General features: G+C 38.3%; 2 protein-coding genes across 4 annotated transcripts; one reads left to right on the forward strand and one right to left on the reverse strand.

The window, feature by feature from the left end:
- Window position 1: 1 nt before the first annotated feature.
- LOC136708122 (uncharacterized) lies at window positions 2-7,099 on the reverse strand. 2 transcript variants are annotated; one of them, XM_066682408.1, is made up of 4 exons: window positions 7,000-7,099; window positions 4,385-5,709; window positions 3,781-3,917; window positions 2-2,003 (listed from the first exon to the last, which is right to left on the reverse strand). In XM_066682408.1, exons 2-4 carry the CDS (start codon window positions 5,697-5,699, stop codon window positions 1,482-1,484), a joined length of 1,974 nt encoding a protein of 657 aa, XP_066538505.1. In that variant the 5' UTR covers window positions 5,700-5,709; window positions 7,000-7,099; the 3' UTR covers window positions 2-1,481. The 2 variants fall into 2 exon arrangements, with proteins under 2 accessions (XP_066538505.1, XP_066538504.1); XM_066682407.1 differs by having other exon boundaries at window positions 4-2,006.
- A 318-nt stretch (window positions 7,100-7,417) lies between these two features.
- pafah1b3 (platelet-activating factor acetylhydrolase, isoform Ib, gamma subunit) lies at window positions 7,418-14,067 on the forward strand. 2 transcript variants are annotated; one of them, XM_066684028.1, is made up of 6 exons: window positions 7,418-7,483; window positions 8,682-8,770; window positions 9,528-9,617; window positions 10,373-10,489; window positions 10,798-10,920; window positions 11,226-14,067. In XM_066684028.1, the coding sequence occupies exons 2-6, from the start codon at window positions 8,690-8,692 to the stop codon at window positions 11,481-11,483; spliced, it is 669 nt and encodes a 222-aa protein (XP_066540125.1). In that variant the 5' UTR covers window positions 7,418-7,483; window positions 8,682-8,689; the 3' UTR covers window positions 11,484-14,067. The 2 variants fall into 2 exon arrangements, with proteins under 2 accessions (XP_066540125.1, XP_066540126.1); XM_066684029.1 differs by lacking the exon at window positions 7,418-7,483 and adding an exon at window positions 7,592-7,707.
- The last annotated feature ends 4,583 nt before the right edge of the window (window positions 14,068-18,650 follow it).

Here is an 18,650-nt window from a genome sequence, read left to right on the forward strand (position 1 = left end):
ATACACGGGTCCCAAAAAGTATGTAGACAGTGGTGCAACAATTAAACAAAGTCTCAGGGAGTTAAATATTTCTAAAATCATGCAACTATAATAACGCATATTAATAAATAAACAAACACTTTTACATTTACCAAAAATCGATAAACAGCCTTAACAGCCTAAGGTGCTATATCGTAGCTTTTTATTTCAACTTGTGTTTAAATAAATTACCACATTTTACGTTATTTTCATGCTAATTAAAAAAAAATAATAAATCCATCATTAAAATTTAAAAAGGTAAAGTCAGATTTATTGCATTTAGACATTTTTAGGCTGTGATCAATCGGCAGTGGCCAGATGTAGTTTGACCAATTGTTGATGTAGATGCTGAACAGTGGAGGTGAGAAGGCGTGACTTACACGGCAAAAGTTTTGCGGGCCAGAGGTGAGCCAACTGCCATGAGCCTAGACAGACTTGGGTTAGGGCATGTTAATGTGGGCCAGACGTCGATTTGGCTCAGATTTGGTCCACAACACACTTGATATCCGTGTGAAGGCAACCAGACTCTCTTGGAATCAATGTCATTTCTGGCCAAATGTAGGACATAAGAGAACTGCAGATATGAGTCATATCTACGCTGAACTATCATTGATATCTGGGAATGTTTAAATGGTGAGAGTATGCAACTGCTTTCTGAGGCTGTATATTTATGGATGTATGGTCTTATCTATTAAAAACAAACTTGCAAATGGACATAAAGCACAGTTTAAGTTTAATTAATGACTGCTTAGGAAGGACAAGACTGTAGATAAAGAAAGAAAATGAGTCTGTGTGACATGTTTTCAGAAATAAAAAGAAAAATAAGGCATCATATCAAACTTCTATCAGCATTCTTATGTTTGGAATTGAAAACGAAACTAAATGCAGAATATACAGGTTACTTGTCTTTTTTCTCCTTTGATATCAGTTCCAGTTAAAATGTCTGAAATTACACTCGGAAAGAAGATTTACTATTAGAGCACTCCACACAGGACAGCTCATAAAAAAAACACGCAGGGCCTGATTTCAGGGCAATTACCTGTTCCCAACTACATTCCTACTCACATTTGCATGTTGTGCTGTTCAAATCCCACTAACATAATTGTGATATGTTTAGTCAAACTGAGTTGTCAAATGGTAGCTAATAGGTCAGTCCAGTTACTGTTAAGTTACTGTACAAATCTGATCAGACACATTTATGTGGCAAATACTCTAAATAATATTCGAACGCCCGGTGTAAAGCCTTTGCAGAAAAATAGAGGTTGTCCCTGCGGCAAAAAATTAACACACTGCCTTGGGTGGGAATTGAGCCTATACACCTTTGACTATGTAGCGCAGATGGACTTGTAAAACAAATGCATATGTATTCACTGACATTTTAAAATTTCTCAGCTATTACACAAAGGATCAAGGGTCTGTGATGATCACTGTCCTTCATCACAGCACAATCCCTGGCTCTGTGTTTATGGGAAATAATGGGAATAAGAAAGGTTCGAATGTAAATGAGAAAGACCAAATTCGTTGGTGTCGGAATGGTTATAAAATGTCAGAGCTGAGCTTTCTAACCTGTTAGTGGAGCTGCATGGACGAGGAAAGCAATAGTAAGGCTGAAAACGAAAGCCCTCTGAGGGAAAAAATGTTGAAGAAACACCAAAAGATGGTCTCTCGCAGACGTCGTCCATTTGCTGGTGATGAGACCAGTCCCTCAGCTCTGTCTGAGGATGGAACAAGAAAGCAAGATCTGGGTCGTTTCTGCATTGGGCAAGCAGCTCAGTGACTTCCTTCAGCCTGTTTGCACTGCTGTCCTTTTTCACTTGCTTCTGTGGTAGTAGGAAAAATGTATCAGAGGTCGAAGGTCCAAAGTTGTAAGAGTATGATTTGGGTTCTTCGATCCCAGTAAAAGCCTGGTGGAGACAGCTGGCCTGTGAGAAAGAATGCTGCTTTTCTTTAGGAGAATCTGGAGGCACACTTATACCCCACTGGCCCTGCTGCAAACAGAGGAAATAAAAGAGCTCATCAAGCTGCACTCGCCTTTTTGGACTGTGGGAGGAAACTGTAACAGAGGAAACCACTGCAGACACAGGTAGAGCACATCAGACCCATCACAGACAGTTACCCAAGATGGGGACTGAACCCAGGACCCCAGGACTTTGGAGCTGTGTGGCAGCTACATTACTGTTATAACTAGGTTCTTCAGTTTTATACTCAAAGAAATGTTCTCAGAATTGGCCAAAATCAAGCCTAACTGTAATGTCACTGCACAAACGTGTCACGTAAAGTAACAACAAAATTATATTTTACACAGCAAAGTTGATTGCTGGCTATACATTCCTAATGCTAGTGATACTTCACATACACAGCTTAGTTTGACATGAAATGACCATGTTAGAGCAGTATCGTGTATGGATATTTTTTTGGAAAATCCAGTAGTCAGCTCTCATCTTTGCAATACACACAGAGTTCTTCAATTGTGACTCCTAAGCATAAGCAATGTCTTTTGATAAAATAGAATTAGCACCAAACTGAAAGGCAATCACTAGAGCTGAAAACTGTGAAATTAACTTTTCCATATTAGAAAATGAGGGCGGCCCAGTGGCGCAGCAAGTAGTATCTCAGTCACACAGCTCCAAGGACCTGGAGGTTGTGCGTTCGAGTCCCACTCCGGGTAACTGTCTGTGAGGAGTGTGGTGTGTTGTCCCTGTGTCTGCGTGGGTTTCCTCCGGGTGACTGTCTGTGAGGAGTGTGGTGTGTTGTCCCTGTGTCTGCGTGGGTTTCCTCCGGGTGACTGTCTGTGAGGAGTTTGGTGTGTTCTCTCTGTGTCTGCGTGGGTGTCCTCCGGGTCACTGTCTGTGAGGAGTGTGGTGTGTTCTCCCCGTGTCCGCGTGGGTTTCCTCCCACAATCCAAAAACACACGTTTGGATTGGCGACTCAAATGTGTCCGTAGGTGTGAATATGAATTTTGAATATGAATTGATTAATCCTTGTCACTGTTGAATACACCTTAAAATGTAATTAAGATACAACTGTATTGCTCTCTACCATGAGGTATTTCATATATAAACTCCTTATGAAATATTACGTTTAAACCATGACAGGAAACATGCCAAAATGAGAAGTATATGATCCATTACATTGATTTATTAATGCATAATCTCTTACCAGAAAAACAAAGCATGTATTCAAATTTAAATGTTAAAATGAAGAATGTACAAACACGCAACACCCAAATTCCAGCATGACTGCAAGATGAGATTACACCAGAAAAACCCTAAACCACACACACACACAGACACCCACCCATCCAATAAATTCCAGAATGATTGCAAGATGAGAAAATTACACCAAAAACCTCACATCGTCACCTGTATGCTTCATTTTTGGTACATTTTCTCATAATGGAAATCAATGGAAATATCTCAAAATGGAAATCAATTCAGTTGTGCCTCGATTACATTTTGAGGTGCACTGTATTAAACTGTGACATGACTTCAACATTTCATTTTCCAAATGCAAATCCTGGTGTTTGGTTTTTAGTTAAGAGGTCAATGATGTCAAATCAATCTAATAGTGGTTACATTTTCTGTCTGTTACTATGAAAAAAGCAAAGCATTGTATGTAAAACATTTCACAGCTGTTCTTCTCTAGTGGCTGCTTTTTATCCTGGTACTCATCCCTCTCCATGAATATAACAATATTCCTTATGAAAAACGTAACCCATTTGAATAGTATGAGTGAGGTATAAAAACCAAAGGACAGCCTTACCATATTTTCACAAGGTGACTGTAGTTTTGTGAAAAAGCCTTGAGGTGAGTACGAGGTCCAGCTTTGCATCCTCCTCCTCTCATTGGCTGCTCCTTGAGAGAAATCCTCTCTCATGAATTCTCTCCAGGAGCAATTACCTAATGGGTAAACACGAGTTAATGAGGGGACAGTTTAGTTGATTAATAGTTCAGTAAGAGTCTATAGCCAGGAACTGTAAACCTGCTCTAATATGTCATGTTCATTTCATGTCCAAAATGCATATGTATTACATAAATAATTGCTTTGTTTTTTAGTTTGTTCAAACAAACCTAACCTCAGCAAACCAAGATCTCGTGATGCATATTAAGTATGATGAAATGCCTTGAAAAAATGTATTATATCTTTTGACCACCCATATATTTTTAGCCCTTAAATTAGCAATCACAAACTGTTTCCCATGATTCCTCTTCACTTTATTAAACTATTGTACTGACACCTGGTGGCCTCAGAGGCTCTTGTTCATTCAAGGACTACTACTCACAATTTGTTTCTTCGTCTCTCTAATAATCCTTCATTATTTACATTTTTTCACTTTATTTTGGTGGTAAAATATAATGTAACCTACCTGTCAGAATATCCCTCTTTTCTGTCTGGTGTCCTTCAAATTCCTTATCAAAGCTGAATTGCATGGGTGTGTTGTCTACAACAAGTCTTCGCCCTGAGCTGGAGCATGCTGGTCCTGAGATGTGGGATAAGTCTTTAGGGTCTACACTGAAGTGTGAGTAAGGTTTGTGTGGATGGTGTTGGAGATTGGAGCTGTGTTTCTTTTCCATGGTCTGCAGTAGAAACTCTCTGCATTTCTCCAGTAAGGGGACACGGCCTCGCAGTAGGGGGAAATCCAGGGTCTGACATAGACGAGCTGCCAATTTGCTTATTGTCTCGCTATCCATTGAAACGTCAGGCTTCTTGCTTTGACCATTTCCAACTGATGCAGAATCCGGACCCGAGCCCAAATTTAACTGCACTGATAATGCAGGAGTGTTTTGTAATGTTTGATGAGTACTCATGGCGACGGTGGTCGTGATTGGTTGCTCCTTTGCAGGGGCATTAGGAACATTCTGATTTGAGGAGGGTTGAAAATATTGGCACTCTGATGAAGACAAAATAATAGGTTCTGTTCCTTTATTTGTAGATGGAGTTCCTGATATAACATTATCTACAGGCTCGGGGCAGGTTTTCGGTTCTTCTTCCACTCTGTACCCAGTCAAAGGATCAGTGCCTTCAGAATCTGAGGATATCGGCTTTGAAATCATTTCATTTCTAGACCTGTTGGAGGTCTTGTCTTCCAGAAAACTGGAAATGTCTGGCTCTTCTGTCTCTAGATTAGAATTTAAAGGTAAGGGTAATGGGGTGGGAGGGCATTTAGTTGTACTACCATTTCCTTGGTTATTTTCTCCCTGATTTTGCTTTCTCTGCTCTTTTACCAGTCTCTCAATGTCCACAGACCTGACCTCATGGCTGAAGAGGCCTCTAGTGGATGTAAGGCGACCTTCTGTGATGAAACTCAGCCTCTTTGGAGGAAACGGTTTAGCAACAGCCTTCTCTTTCCTGACATATTTCAGTGGTCGGCTGAGAGTCTTATCATGACAACTGCAGCTCTGGGCTTTCTCTTCACTTCTCTTTTTGCTGCGATTGTGTATTTGGCAAACGTCAATGACGCTCTGCCCTCGAATCCAGTTCCTCTCTTTTCTTGTTTTGAGACGTTTCGTCTTTTGAGGAGGGCTAGAATTGTCCCCTGGCTCTTTGTTTACACAAACTAAGCCTTCGTTGTGGTCAGAAGTACCCATGCTGCCTGATTTGACCTGGGCTAGGCTATGCTTGCTAAAGATTCTGAGGGTATTGCGTTTGTCAGAAAAACATTTACTGCCATTGTGGTTCATAGTGAGGATGCTAGTGAAAAACAAATAGAATGGTTAGCAGTTTAAATTGTGCAGCATATTGTCATAAGAATTTACTGTATTTATACTTTAACAATCCAAATTCATGGCTTTTCATCAAAATTACAGATGCAGTAGTTAATTCCAAGAAATTGGGCGGCTACATGTGGCGCAATAGGTAGCGTCGCGGTCACACAGCTCCAGGGAGCCTGGAGGTTGTGGGTTCGATTCCCGCTCTGGGTGACTGTCTGTGAGGAGTTGGTGTGATCTCCCCGTGTCTGCGTGGGTTTCCTCCGGGTGACTGTCTGTGAGGAGTTGGTGTGTTCTCCCTGTGTCTGCGTGGGTTTCCTCTGGGTGCTCTGATTTCCTCCCACAGTCCAAAAACACACTTTGGTAGGTCGATTGGTGGCTCAAAAGTGTCCGTAGGTGTGAGTGAATGTGTGTCTTTGTTGCCCTGTGAAGGACTGGCGCCCCCTCCAGGGTGTATTCCCACCTTGCGCCCAATGATTCCAGGTAGGCTCTGGACCCACCGCGACCCTGAACTGGATAAGCGCTTACAGATAATGAATGAATTCCAAGAAATTCATCTTCCAAAGCTTTTAACGTGGCTTGGATTTAACTCTACACATTCCTCCTGATTCAGTGAGCATGAATATATAAATATGTCAATCGTCCCTGCCTCTGGTTACATGTACTTCCAATGAATACTTGACAGGATTGTTTACATAGGTTTATAACATAAGAACCCCTGCCTGCCTGAATCCACACATTTGAGGCTGGAACACTGCAGTATCAAAGCATTAATGACTGCTTATTTTGGGAATTATACATGTCCTAGCAAATAAAATTAACCTTACACGTACATACTAACAATACTACATTTTTTTATGTAACTTGAGTGGGTCTTTAAGAGGTCTTTATGTTATTTTGCACTTTAGTCATGGGTATTTCATCTAAAGTTCAACTGTTATAGAGTTGTTTGTACCTTGCCCACCCTATTCTGAACATGGCCTAGAAAGAGCACTATTATTTAAATTAATTTACAATATCCTCACCTGTATTGGGTAATTTTTGTTAAACAAGGAAATAAAGCGAATACACGTTTTAAACTGACCGAATTATTCAGCCAGTATCTAAAATTAGGACTTAATTAGGACCTAAACGTGAGGTCAACTATTTCGTTTATAACATTAGCTTTAACTGCGCTACACTGCAACAAGCCTCACATTTTGCAGCAAACCTAGTTAATATTTTCAGAGTAAAACTGGTTGTATTGATTTTATGGAATTTTATAGAGCCGTACCTTAGGAGAAGTGTGTTTTTCTTGTGCAGTAGTTTGAATTTAGTTCAAGTACAAGGTTTTACTTAATTCACGTTGATACCGCGCCGTCCTCAGCGCTAATTGAAATATTGTTACCTAGCAACGAGGGACGTATCTCAAATCTGCCCCCTATTCCCTGTATAGTGCCCTATGTAGGGGGTGGAAGGAAATTTGGTCTTTAGCTATATTTTTGGCAGTAAAATAAAGGTACGAGGATCTTTCAACCTGTACCGACGTTTCTGTAAATGCATTTTGTAAATGTGTTGTCTAAACGAGGATTGTCTACAAACCTCTGGACAAATATTGCACATTGTAGACTAAATATCTACGTTATTTTATTATGTATCAAAAGACATTTGGATGTATTTCTGTTAAATGTTATTAACCACGCCCCATTAAACGTCATGTTCACGTCACTGCCCTGGCTCTACAGCAGAGGGTCTGTAGTTAGCGTTAGCTCTTAGAGGTAAGGATATTTGTATGTATTATATTCCTTTTAAATTATGCACAAACATCTGAGCCTGGTCTCAAAATAATATTCGGAATTCAGTGTCATAAAAAAACTCATCCTTTTATGCGCAGAGCATCTCGAGGCTGGAATTAGCTCCTTTTTCCGTCAGCTTGTTATTGGAACTTTCCGTTCCACCTTAAAAGGCGAGGCGCCACAATGTAACTCCTGCAGCATTTAAGGTGGAACAGATAATTGAGATGATAGCTTAAGTAAATGTGGGGTTAACAATAATTTTCATTTGCAAACAGCTCCAGATGTGTGGCTGGAGAGCTAGTGCATGTGTTAAACATTATTATTACATATTGTTATTAAGTAAGTATAATTAATATTTTTCTGTTTAGCTTGTGATTTATCCAGTATAAACCTTGCTACTCCTAGCTTTAGCAATCTAATATGGCTCACAGCTGGAGAAGAGAATAGAAAATTGAGCATGAATTGTAAAGTTGGTTCTAAAGATTTCATGACAGTATTTTTCATCTCTGTAATTATACAAAGGTTATATGTCTAAATGTTTGTAGAAATTCCTTATATTGAATTCAGCATCTTTAATATCCATCCACTGAATTAAGCTGGTGATATCCCTATAGTAAAGCATTTAAAACAAAATGGGAGGCCCTGAAGTAGCTGCCCCTAATCTTAACCTCTCCATATTCAGTGCCAAGCATCCTCTAGAGAGATATAAAGCCAATAGCATATGGCTGTGGAGCAGTGGAAAACCATCACTTTTTTTCTGAGATGACTTGGAGTGGGGTTTGTGATCTAGATCTAACCACCAAACATCAGCACATGATTTCTCTAATGCTTCTGTAACTAAATGTCACATTCTTGCAGCAGTATTAAAGAATTCTAGTGAAAAACCTTTCCAAATGACCGGAGGCAATAGAAAAGAGGGACAAACCACTTATTAATTCACTTTATTTCAGAATAAATGTTGGAGTAGGAGGTGTCCATCTTTGTTTCTCATGTGAAACTGTTGTAATGTACAAATACATTTGATGGCAATATATTAATGTATGATGTTTTTTGCTGTTGTTATATTTTTCACATCCTGCGCTAGGAGAATATGCTCTGTTACTATTTTCTGAATTATATAGTCATTATGGGTTGAAGTATGAATGTTGCAACATGCAATGTAACTATGTTTCCATCACAGTGACCGTAATGAGCTGTGGAGACTGTAACCCTGCGGCCACGCCCACTCCCTGTGAGGACATACAGGGTGATGGACGATGGATGTCAATGGTGAGTTTGCCTGAAATAAGCTACATGAAACAAAAGTGTGTGAACATCCAGCAACAAGGTTTAAGAGAGAATTAGTTTTCACCTTCTATTTTACTGCAAAGATTTAATGTTGTAATATTTTTCTGAGGTTGTGCTGGTTCTAATCTCCAAGAGCTCAAGTGCTGATATTGAATAACTAGCTCTGGATATAGATATTTTAAATGATGTGGTCCATTCAGCGAATGCAGTTCCAGTGCTCCACAGCCCAGTGTTGGGGGTCTTTATACCCTTGTAGCCAACACTTGGCTCAGTGGCGCAGCAGGTAGTGGACCTTGAGGTTGTGGGTTCGATTCCCACTCCGGGTGACTGTCTGTGAGGAGTGTGGTGTGTCCTCCTTGTGTATGCGAGGGTTTCCTCTGGGTGACTGTCTGTGAGGAGTGTGGTGTGTTCTCCCTGTGTCTGCGTGGGTTTCCTCCGGGTGACTGTCTGTGAAGAGTGTGGTGTGTTCTTCCTGTGTCTGTGTGGGTTTCCTCCGGGTGCTCCGGTTTCCTCCCAGGTAGGTGGACTGGCGACTCAAAAGTGTTTGTAGGTGTGAGTGTGTGTGTTGCCCTGTGAAGGACTGGCGCCCCCTCCAGGGTGTATTCCCACCTTGCGCCCAATAATTCCAGGTAGGCTCTGGACCCACCGTGACCTTGAACTGGATAAGGGTTACAGACAATGAATGAATGATTTTTCTGTGAGTTTGTTTCTGATGATGTCTTTGTTTTCTCTTACACAGCACAATCGCTTTGTTACTGGCAGTAAAGGAAAGGAGCCAGATGTTTTGTTTGTTGGAGACTCACTTGTCCAGCTGTTACATGAGTTTGATGTAAGCTACATTGACACTGGCCTTCCATTTACATATAGACCTTTGGCAGTGCTGTCGTATATAAACGTTTGGACTTCCCTAGTTCTGTAACATGTTTTGTAGAAGTCCAAATTTGGCAGTTTTCTGCAAGTTTTAGTGCACACATCATCGCAAATGTGTTGTAACCATTTCATATTTTAGAGAGCTATTATTTTCAATATTTTAAATTCTGCTAGTAATATGTTCCCTATAGGAAATGTTAAATATTTTAAATTTGAAAATCAAAAAATATCACTGTAGGCTGGAGTGGGAGACACGTTTCTTTATTAAAGACAAACACATTCTAACAGAAACATCAGAGACATGCTTTAGTTTTTCAAAGCGTTTTCCATTTTTCACACATTGTGGTGTGGCTCTGTATCATGCCGTTCATGTCCCTCTGGTCTCTGGCAGCTTACCAAGGGAACAGAGAGGCATATTAATAAGCTGAAAATCAACCACACATGGTTGCATGCCATCACTTATCAGCCCATTTGATCACCAGAATTATCTCTCACTCTGACTCATAGGCTGTACTTGGCCGTGCCTTGCTGCCACAAACTGTACTCATCACTAATGTTACAGTGCCCTCTAATAATACTATTACTGACTGATAGACAAAATCAAATGAAGCAGAAAAAAACATTTTGTCGCATAGTGTTTTCATGTTTTAAAGATTAATTTCATGTATATTTGTATATATTTTGAGTGACTGTCCTGGGTATATATGGCGGCAGGTATGGAGAAAGCTGTTCTCACCTCTCCACACTCTGAACTTTGGGATTGGAGGTGATGCCACTCACCATGTCTTATGGAGACTCATTAATGGAGAACTAGACCACATCTCTCCCAAGGTACAAGAGGAGCATTGTTATTTCATTCATAATTGTTTAAAGAGAAAATTAAAAATAATTTATTCTAATCCTAAACCTTGTCTAGTTATGTTTTTTTCAAACACCTCTTAATCATGAGTTACAGAATTGTCCACATATGAGTAACTAGGTAAAAATGATGTCAACCATGTATTGAATATCAACAATAAGAAACTATTTAAAAAAAATAATTAAATAATATTGGTTTGTTAAATGCAAAAGACAAAACATTACCAGTGTATGGAAAGTGATTATTGACTAAAAACGTTATTTTTTATCTGTGTTTTTAGGTTGTTGTATTGTGGGTGGGGACTAACAATCATGGCCACACCCCAGAGCAGATCTGTGGAGGAATCATGGCCATTGTTAATGTGATCAACCAGCGGCTGCCTCGTGCTCACGTTCTCGTCCTGGTCAGTCCATTCTCATTTCTGTACTTGCAACACCCAGCGGCTGCTTCTAAATTTCTTATTTATAAAAATATATGCCATTCTGTAATAGCTCTCACATTTCTTTGACACGCTACCAAACTGAACATGTAAGGTGAACCGTTTAATAGGCTTAATTCAGTGAAGCTGTTGTTGGTGTACGCTATGTCCACCAAGGTAAGGTGGTGCTCTGACTACGCAAATAAATACTGCCACATTTACCGTTAACCCGTTAATGTACATAGTCCCTAATGTAAATAAATGAATGTTTTCATCTCTGTTTCCATTAGGGACTACTACCCCGGGGCAAGAATCCGAACCCTCTAAGGGATCGCAACTCAAGAGTGAATGCTCTGGTGCAGGGGGAGTTAACTTCTGTGTCTTTTGCCTCTTTCCTGGATGTCGATCCTGGGTTTGTCCACTCAGACGGATCCATTTCCCACCAGGACCTTTATGACTACCTCCACCTCACACCACAGGCCTATCACAGAGTGTGTCAGCCTTTACACACACGTGTTAAATCTCTACTAGAGGAGCAGGCACCTTAAACACACAGATATTCACAGGCTGTAAGGAAATCACTTTCAGAATAATGGGTGTCCATTAGTCCCAATAGTGACTTATAATTCTACACAGCAATATAAAAACAAACTCAAGTACCAATCTATATATATGCTGTAAACTGTGTCTAAAATTGTTCAGCAAATGCTAATTGTATAGAGTACTATTAACTATATACCTATACACTCACTGTTTTAAGAGGGACTATTCCATCATATGTCATGTAATACATCTGCAGAACTGTGCAAAAGTCTTAAATTTCCAAAATGATGATTGAGTGTCTAATTTTCTGTGAGAAATTTCTGAGACGAAAAGTAGGGACATGTAGGCGAGTTTTCAGTAACTGGAGATGAAAATACATAGTGAAAATAGGACTCCTAACAATCATTCAGGTCCTGGTCTTGCCCCAAAAACCTGACTCTTATTAGTTTTTATCTTTTATCTTAGAGAAACAGGAGAAAATCAACTCCACCCTCACTTTTGAGACAATGACTCAGCAGTATGGGTCTTAAAGGAAGCAGAGCTGTCACAACTGTCATGCTGAGAGAAGGAAATAGACACAAAAGAATATTGCACTTAAATGGCGCACACAACATCGCTGGATGTGTTTGGATCAGCTTGGATCGGGAAAAGCAGAAAATACAACCAATTTCTAAGGCTGAACTTTAGAGGTGTGGTTGTAGATTTCTTAGAAAAACTGGAAGCAATCTGCTGAATGGACAAATGGATAATGTAATAAAAATAATGCAGACTTATTAACACTGACTTTTGCACAGCACTGTAAAGTAAGCAGTCACATTTTCTTTGAAATTATGACCAAACTTTGTCACTTGACACACTAATATTTCTGTGCCCATTATCATATCTGTCACATCAAGCCTTTTTAATGGGAAATAGCATTTACTAGAAATGTCAAATTAGGGGATTCTGGCCAGATGACAGTGGGAAGTGGGTCATGGTTAAGCTGAGCAATTGTTTCCAAAGAATAATAACTAACATTTCAGCTTCAGGTGCGTTTTAGGGTCTGACGTTGAGCCCAAACCTGGGTGAGAAAAGAAATGACTATAATTATATTATCTCAGAATTTAAGAAAAGTTTCAGGGCCACTTGTAATTTTTTTTTCTATTATTTTTGTAATATATTTCTTTTATGTATTATAAGTACATCAGTAAAGTAGTATTAGCTAAGAGGGTTTACCTCAAACATTAGTGTGTCAGGTGAAAACTGTAAATATACTATTTTATGCATTTTGTGTTATGTACTGGTCTGGCTCAACTGTTTTGCAACAAACCTTAATAAAATTAAAATAAAATTCAAAATTTTAAATTAAATTAGACAATGTTTAAAACTAAGTAAACAAGTGATCTAGCTGATTTTCACCACGTGTCCAAAAACCACCAAAACACCACTGGTAAGCTCAGCACACTTGTGCTTTTCCACTGCATGGACTCTACTCGACTTTGCCTGGCTCTTGCTTTTTCATTAGGCAAATCTGGTGCCTGTTCCCTGGAAACAGGAACTTTTCCCCCGTTTGCGCAAAGATGCAAGCGAGTCAAGTAGGGATTAAACATAACACATAAACTGCATAACATAGCTCCGATTGGCCAGAGATACTTGTCTACTTGTTTGAAATGCAAACATCCAGCACACACTAGCTGCTTGTAAAATCACCAAGCTAGAGATCTCCTTTGTTCTTGTCCAGCGCCTAATGGCAGTTTGTAAAATTACGCCATGTTTTTTTTTTTTCGATTATGCCTTGGATTGGTGGGTGATGAAAGAGCAACAAGGAAAAGAAAATCTCCACTGCTTTGTATAAACTGGGGTACAGCGCTATGATTAATTTCCAACAGCAACACACAGATAATCTGTGCTTAACGTTTCCGCTGCCATTAATGTGGTTTCAGAAGTCCGGGATCCCATTAGAGACTGTTTTGCAACACCACTGTTCCACTAGTTCGGGGCAAGGGAGCTTTATAGTGGAAAACCGAGCAGGTAGAGCCATGTAGAGTTGAGCAGGACAGGTACCAAGCGACAGAAAAGTGCAGTAACTGACCACTGATGGGGTCGGGGCAGGACTTTTACACACTCAAATGCACAGTTTCATTGATCAGGATGCTATGGCGCACAAAACATTCCAGACAATATAATATTTCAAATTTATGTACTAGCACTGCTTTTTACCTGCTTCTGTTTGTTGTCCTGTAGCAGTGTTTTCCAAGTGCAGTCCTCAAGTCTCCAGGTTCTTTCCCAAATCGCATATTGATTTACTGGCGTCAAAATGTTTAAATAATTTAATAATAGTCATTTCAAATATATCAAAATAGTATGAAAACAAAATGGTAGGTCTACAGAGCTGGAGTTTAGTCAGGCAGCAAAATTTGTATTAAAGATTCCATATGTTAGTAGGTCTTTTTTTTGGCTATAAATGCCTTTATGCATGTGATAAATCTGCGAAAAATCCAAGGATGGAGAGTTTCCACTGGTGTTTTGTTAGAGCCCTGTGTATTGTTGATCAAATATGTAACTTATACAGCAATATTGGTGTAAAAATGCTGGATTAAAATTATGGACCCTCACAACTGTGGTGTATTTTTTTTTATTTGTGGTTCTGGATTCTGCATTTGGATTTTTTCAGTCATGTTTTAAACATTGAAACATTAGAAATTATTCAGACAAATAATGGAATTTTCCAGGCCTAATGAATACAGATTTTTTGAAAACATACCTCAAGTTTGCATTCCTTAAAGGCAAATGCATGATTAAACAAAACCTTTGCTCAAAAATATGTGTAATCTGGGAATTCTAAACAGTACAATACAGTCAGGTTGATGTGCCTGAACAGCTTCCCCACAGAAGTGAAAGTGGTGTTGAAATTCAAGTATATCTGTATGTCAAAACAATCAGTAAAATGACCGGAGTATGCCCTGTATTCTGGTTTTAGTTACCAATAAAACATGCAGAATTAATTCACTTCAACCAGATTATGTAGCAATTTGTCCCTGGCATTTGTCTGTGAGAAAACAGTTAACGGATTAAATTTGAATCTAGGACATTAAGCTTTTTTGAAACACAATTACGTGATACTGGCTCCAAATGTAGACATGCTTATTGTTTGCTGTTGGCCTCTTAGGCTAGTTTGATGCTAGAAGGCTAATTTCCTAGAAGGCTAACAGCAGTGCTAAGGAGGGCACAAGCTAATATATGTTTCAATTTTGTTAAACCTGACAAATGTGTTATTGTTATTATAATGTTAATATTCAAGTATCCAAGAAATGCACAATGAAGAAATGTAAGTAAACAAATTATTTTGAAAACCTGTATCATGGACCTTTGTACTCTTTTTTAGCTCTTTTGTACATGTTTTAGATGTCAGAAACCACATGATCAAGTCTGTTATATTACTTAATTTTCCATGTGTACCTTGGCAAGCTTGAAAGGCCTATTGTGCACTATTTTCTTGTCAAAGGTGGCCCACCAACTTTGATAACATCTGTCTTTTAAAGAATGGTCACGTCTAATGATGTTAAATAGAATGTTAGAAGCATAACGGCTGTCCTTCCTGTCTGAAATACCACCGTTTGCCCTTCAGCTGAGGTATCAAGTTCTGTTTTCATGGAGGCAAGAAGAGACCACATTGCATCCATAACATCATGTTAGAACTTTTCCTTTTTCCAGGCAATTAACCAAGACGTGTATAATGCAAAACCCAACAGTACATTCTGCCAGAATAGTGTTGGGTTTCAAGCACAGATTCAACAAGATCCTTTGCACGATAAAGGCCAACAGGGCAGCCATTTTCACATCCAACCTGCATGAAGACACTAATCAAAGTTGGCAGGTCCTAGTGATGTAAACACTGTGACCCGTTGCCGTGTCAACTAAGATGCAAGCTTGGGCTTGGAACTTGAAAACAGGCACCATGGGCTTCACCATATAAATACAGTGCTGCTTCCCCTTTACTGCCAAGTGACAGTTTGTTTTAGCACAGAATCTGAAGAATAAAGGACTTTTTTTTAAAACCCTTTGATATATTGTAACAAAATGAGGTTTGTGATGCTTCTGCTGGTTTTCATCTTCATGATTGGCTTTAATTCTCTTCAGTGCCAAGGTAAAGGTTTGTTTTTTTTACCACCTTATATGTATTTACTACAGATACAAAAAAAATTTTTGGCAACTAATATTGCCAAACTAATATTTAATTTATGTTCATATCGATCCACCAATGTTTGAATACATTTCTCCATTTTTATTACCAATGGAATTTTATCGGCATATTTTCCCCCCTCTAAACATAGGATAATTACTCTGAGCTGTCTGTTGCAGCAAATAAATCAGAAAATTCTATATGAAATGTTCATATAATCTGAGAAAATATGTAAAATTTAGTTTCATGTGAATTTCTGGACAAATAAATACATGTTTAAATTTATTAAACATATCACCTGCAGTTTTGGATCTTGTGAAATTATATGGAAAATCACTTACCGTTGTTATAAAATGTCTCCACACAGTGTATAATATGTTAAATCTTACAATATCCTTTAAAAAATGTATGTACCTGCAATCTCTACCTGTAATATCTGCTTTAAATGCATGAAACTATTGCACAGTACTGTATAAAAACAAATATTTTGGCTAATATATATTATTTAATGCTTTCTTTGTTCATATTTATTCATGTGCTTGTTCTTCTAGACATTACTGACTCTCAGCTGGTGAACACCGACTGTAAGTAGAGCATCTTGGTAATTTTCATAAAGCACACTGTCAAGGATTTATTTTATCTTTCAAAAGTGTCTTCCCAACTTAGTCAAAGCCTATATAGAGTTTTTTTTTTGTTTTTGTTTTTTGTTTTTTTTTTAAACTTTGTTTCTGTGTAAACGATACAGCTCAACTCAATCCCGGCGATGTGGAGAGGCTTGATGATGATGCCACTGGCAAAGATAAGACCATAGTGCCAGCCAGGACCCTCACACCACCGGGCAAATGTCTGTGTCATAGTAAGTAAAAATACAATCTTGTTACAAAAGGCACAATATAGCAATGTTTTACTAAAAACTAAGCGCTTTGTTATTATTAACCACTCACAACTGAAGATATATTATTTTTCAATGTTCTTTTGTAAAGTGCATGCAAGGAATCCCACTGCATTTTAGTCCCAGCATGAACCAGTTTTACTCCATAGAGAGGTGGCCATGTTTTCATATAGGTTTAGTAGAGAATATTAGACACATCCCGGCCACTGGATGTCCCTATAACAGCTTTTTCAGAATCACTAGAGAAAATGACTCACCCAAAAAGTTATAACAGTAATAAGATGTTACAAACATAAAAATGCTTCTGTTTTTTTAAACATCTCTTTTTCTACTTAATGCTAGAGGGTGTGGTTTTACATACTTTTTCCCCTTCGCGCTTCCCTTTTTTTGGGTTTGGGGGGTTTTTCTCAATACAGTATACGGCCAAAAATTTGTGGAAAGAGACTCAACCAAAGAGTTGAATGCATTTTAATATTGTATTTGTCCATATTCCCACAGTTATAGGCAACAGTGTCATGCCACGAGTGGCTAGGAAATTGTCCTTTATTATAATGGATTTCACTAAAAACCACAGGATTTATTACAATTCTGAATAACTGAAAGTTCTGTATTTCCAGTGTTATTTAGACTTTTACCTCCTTTATTTTAAGTATACACCTTAGTATTTTAGATTGCAGCAAGTTGTGATTAATATGTTCAACATTTGCACTAACTATGCTAGCAGATGAGCAGGTGTCCATAAATATGTCCAAAATGTAACATTAAATGATTAATTCTGTCTCTCTCTCTGACTCTGTCTCACCTTTAGGAGCAAATAAAGGCCCCCGTCCATGCAAATGCAATGGAAAAAGTTCTCAGAGTAAGATTCCCTTTTCTCATACACATACTCTCAAACATATCTGATTAGCAACAGAGTCACACTGATTATTCACAATGACTTTTATTTATTTTATTTTTGTGTGTGTGAATATGATTTCTGCCATCCATTTTGTTAGTTCAATCTGGAAATTGTGGTTTCACGGCCTATTAATGATCTTTCTTTCATAGCATTTATTATGAGGTTGGACAAATTTAGCCCAAATTTGTCTAATAATCACATTCAATGTTTGTCAATAATAAATTGTCTGCAAATGTGGAGTCATTAATTTATTCATTTATTTATTTGCCAAATGTTCTGTGTTGTTATTAAATTAGCTAATGAGCCAGAAAAGATGAATTATTACTGTGCATTGTAGCAATTTTTTGTAGAATTGTACCAATTGCTGATCATATTTTTTTTTCTACTCTCAGGAAAGCAAACATTGGAGAGACTGTGCAAGATGAACAAATATCCCCAACAAAAATGCATGATGGTCTTTAGAGATCAAATAGAGAAAAATAAGGGAAAGATTGTTAGCATCCCAATATAACCTCTTCAGAATTATACTTGGTTTCATCATTTAAAGTTACTCAAATTATTACATTACATGGGTGAACTAAAGTAGTAATTAACCAGTTGTATTGTCCTTTCTAAAACTCTTCTGACCACACAGTCTGATTGGCTGAAGAGTGTTCTAACCAGGCTCTCTTAACAGCTAATGCCTTATTAGAATTTTCAGTTTCACCTTAAATAATGTAGAAGTTACATTCTGGAGCCTCTATTCCACATTAAATTTTTCGTTGAGATTAAATTTTTGCATCAGTTACATAGTGGAGCCTTCAATCCACCATAAATGGTGCAGCAACTACATCCTGGTGCCTTTTGCCCTTAACATTTTGTAACGTTTGAGGTGTGGCGTCTCTGGTCTGATTGTACAGCAATTGTCCACATAAAATTTCGCAGCCATTACATTTTTGTGTCACCAGTTCACCCTAAATTTTGCCACAGTTACGTTCTGATTCCTCAGGCCCACCTTATATTTGACCTCAAATTTGTTTTATCTGTGGGTGGTTTTAATGTTTTGTCTTACAGTGTATATCCACACATATATCTGCGTAAGCTTAGTTAAAAAAACAATAAATAAAATAATAAAAAATAAAATAAAGTTGCCCACACCACAAATGCTATAATTTATTTTCTTCAAAATATAATACATTTACAAGTAGTGACTCCTTAATACATCCCAGTAGAAAATTGTA

Source organism: Hoplias malabaricus, chromosome 10 (genome assembly GCF_029633855.1).
Source record: "Hoplias malabaricus isolate fHopMal1 chromosome 10, fHopMal1.hap1, whole genome shotgun sequence".
NCBI lineage: Eukaryota > Metazoa > Chordata > Actinopteri > Characiformes > Erythrinidae > Hoplias > Hoplias malabaricus.

Excerpts from the sequence above, each read along its gene's own strand:
- LOC136708122 (XM_066682407.1), bottom strand. The coding sequence starts at position 5,699 with ATGAACCACAATGGCAGTAAATGTTTTTCTGACAAACGCAATACCCTC. Across the intron at positions 3,918-4,384 it reads AAAGAGGGATATTCTGACAG|GTAATTGCTCCTGGAGAGAA; the intron begins GTAGGTTACATT and ends TTTACCCATTAG. Across the intron at positions 2,007-3,780 it reads AGTCACCTTGTGAAAATATG|CAGGGCCAGTGGGGTATAAG; the intron begins GTAAGGCTGTCC and ends CTCTGTTTGCAG.
- pafah1b3 (XM_066684028.1), top strand. The coding sequence starts at position 8,690 with ATGAGCTGTGGAGACTGTAACCCTGCGGCCACGCCCACTCCCTGTGAG. Across the intron at positions 8,771-9,527 it reads ATGGACGATGGATGTCAATG|CACAATCGCTTTGTTACTGG; the intron begins GTGAGTTTGCCT and ends TCTCTTACACAG. Across the intron at positions 10,490-10,797 it reads TAGACCACATCTCTCCCAAG|GTTGTTGTATTGTGGGTGGG; the intron begins GTACAAGAGGAG and ends CTGTGTTTTTAG.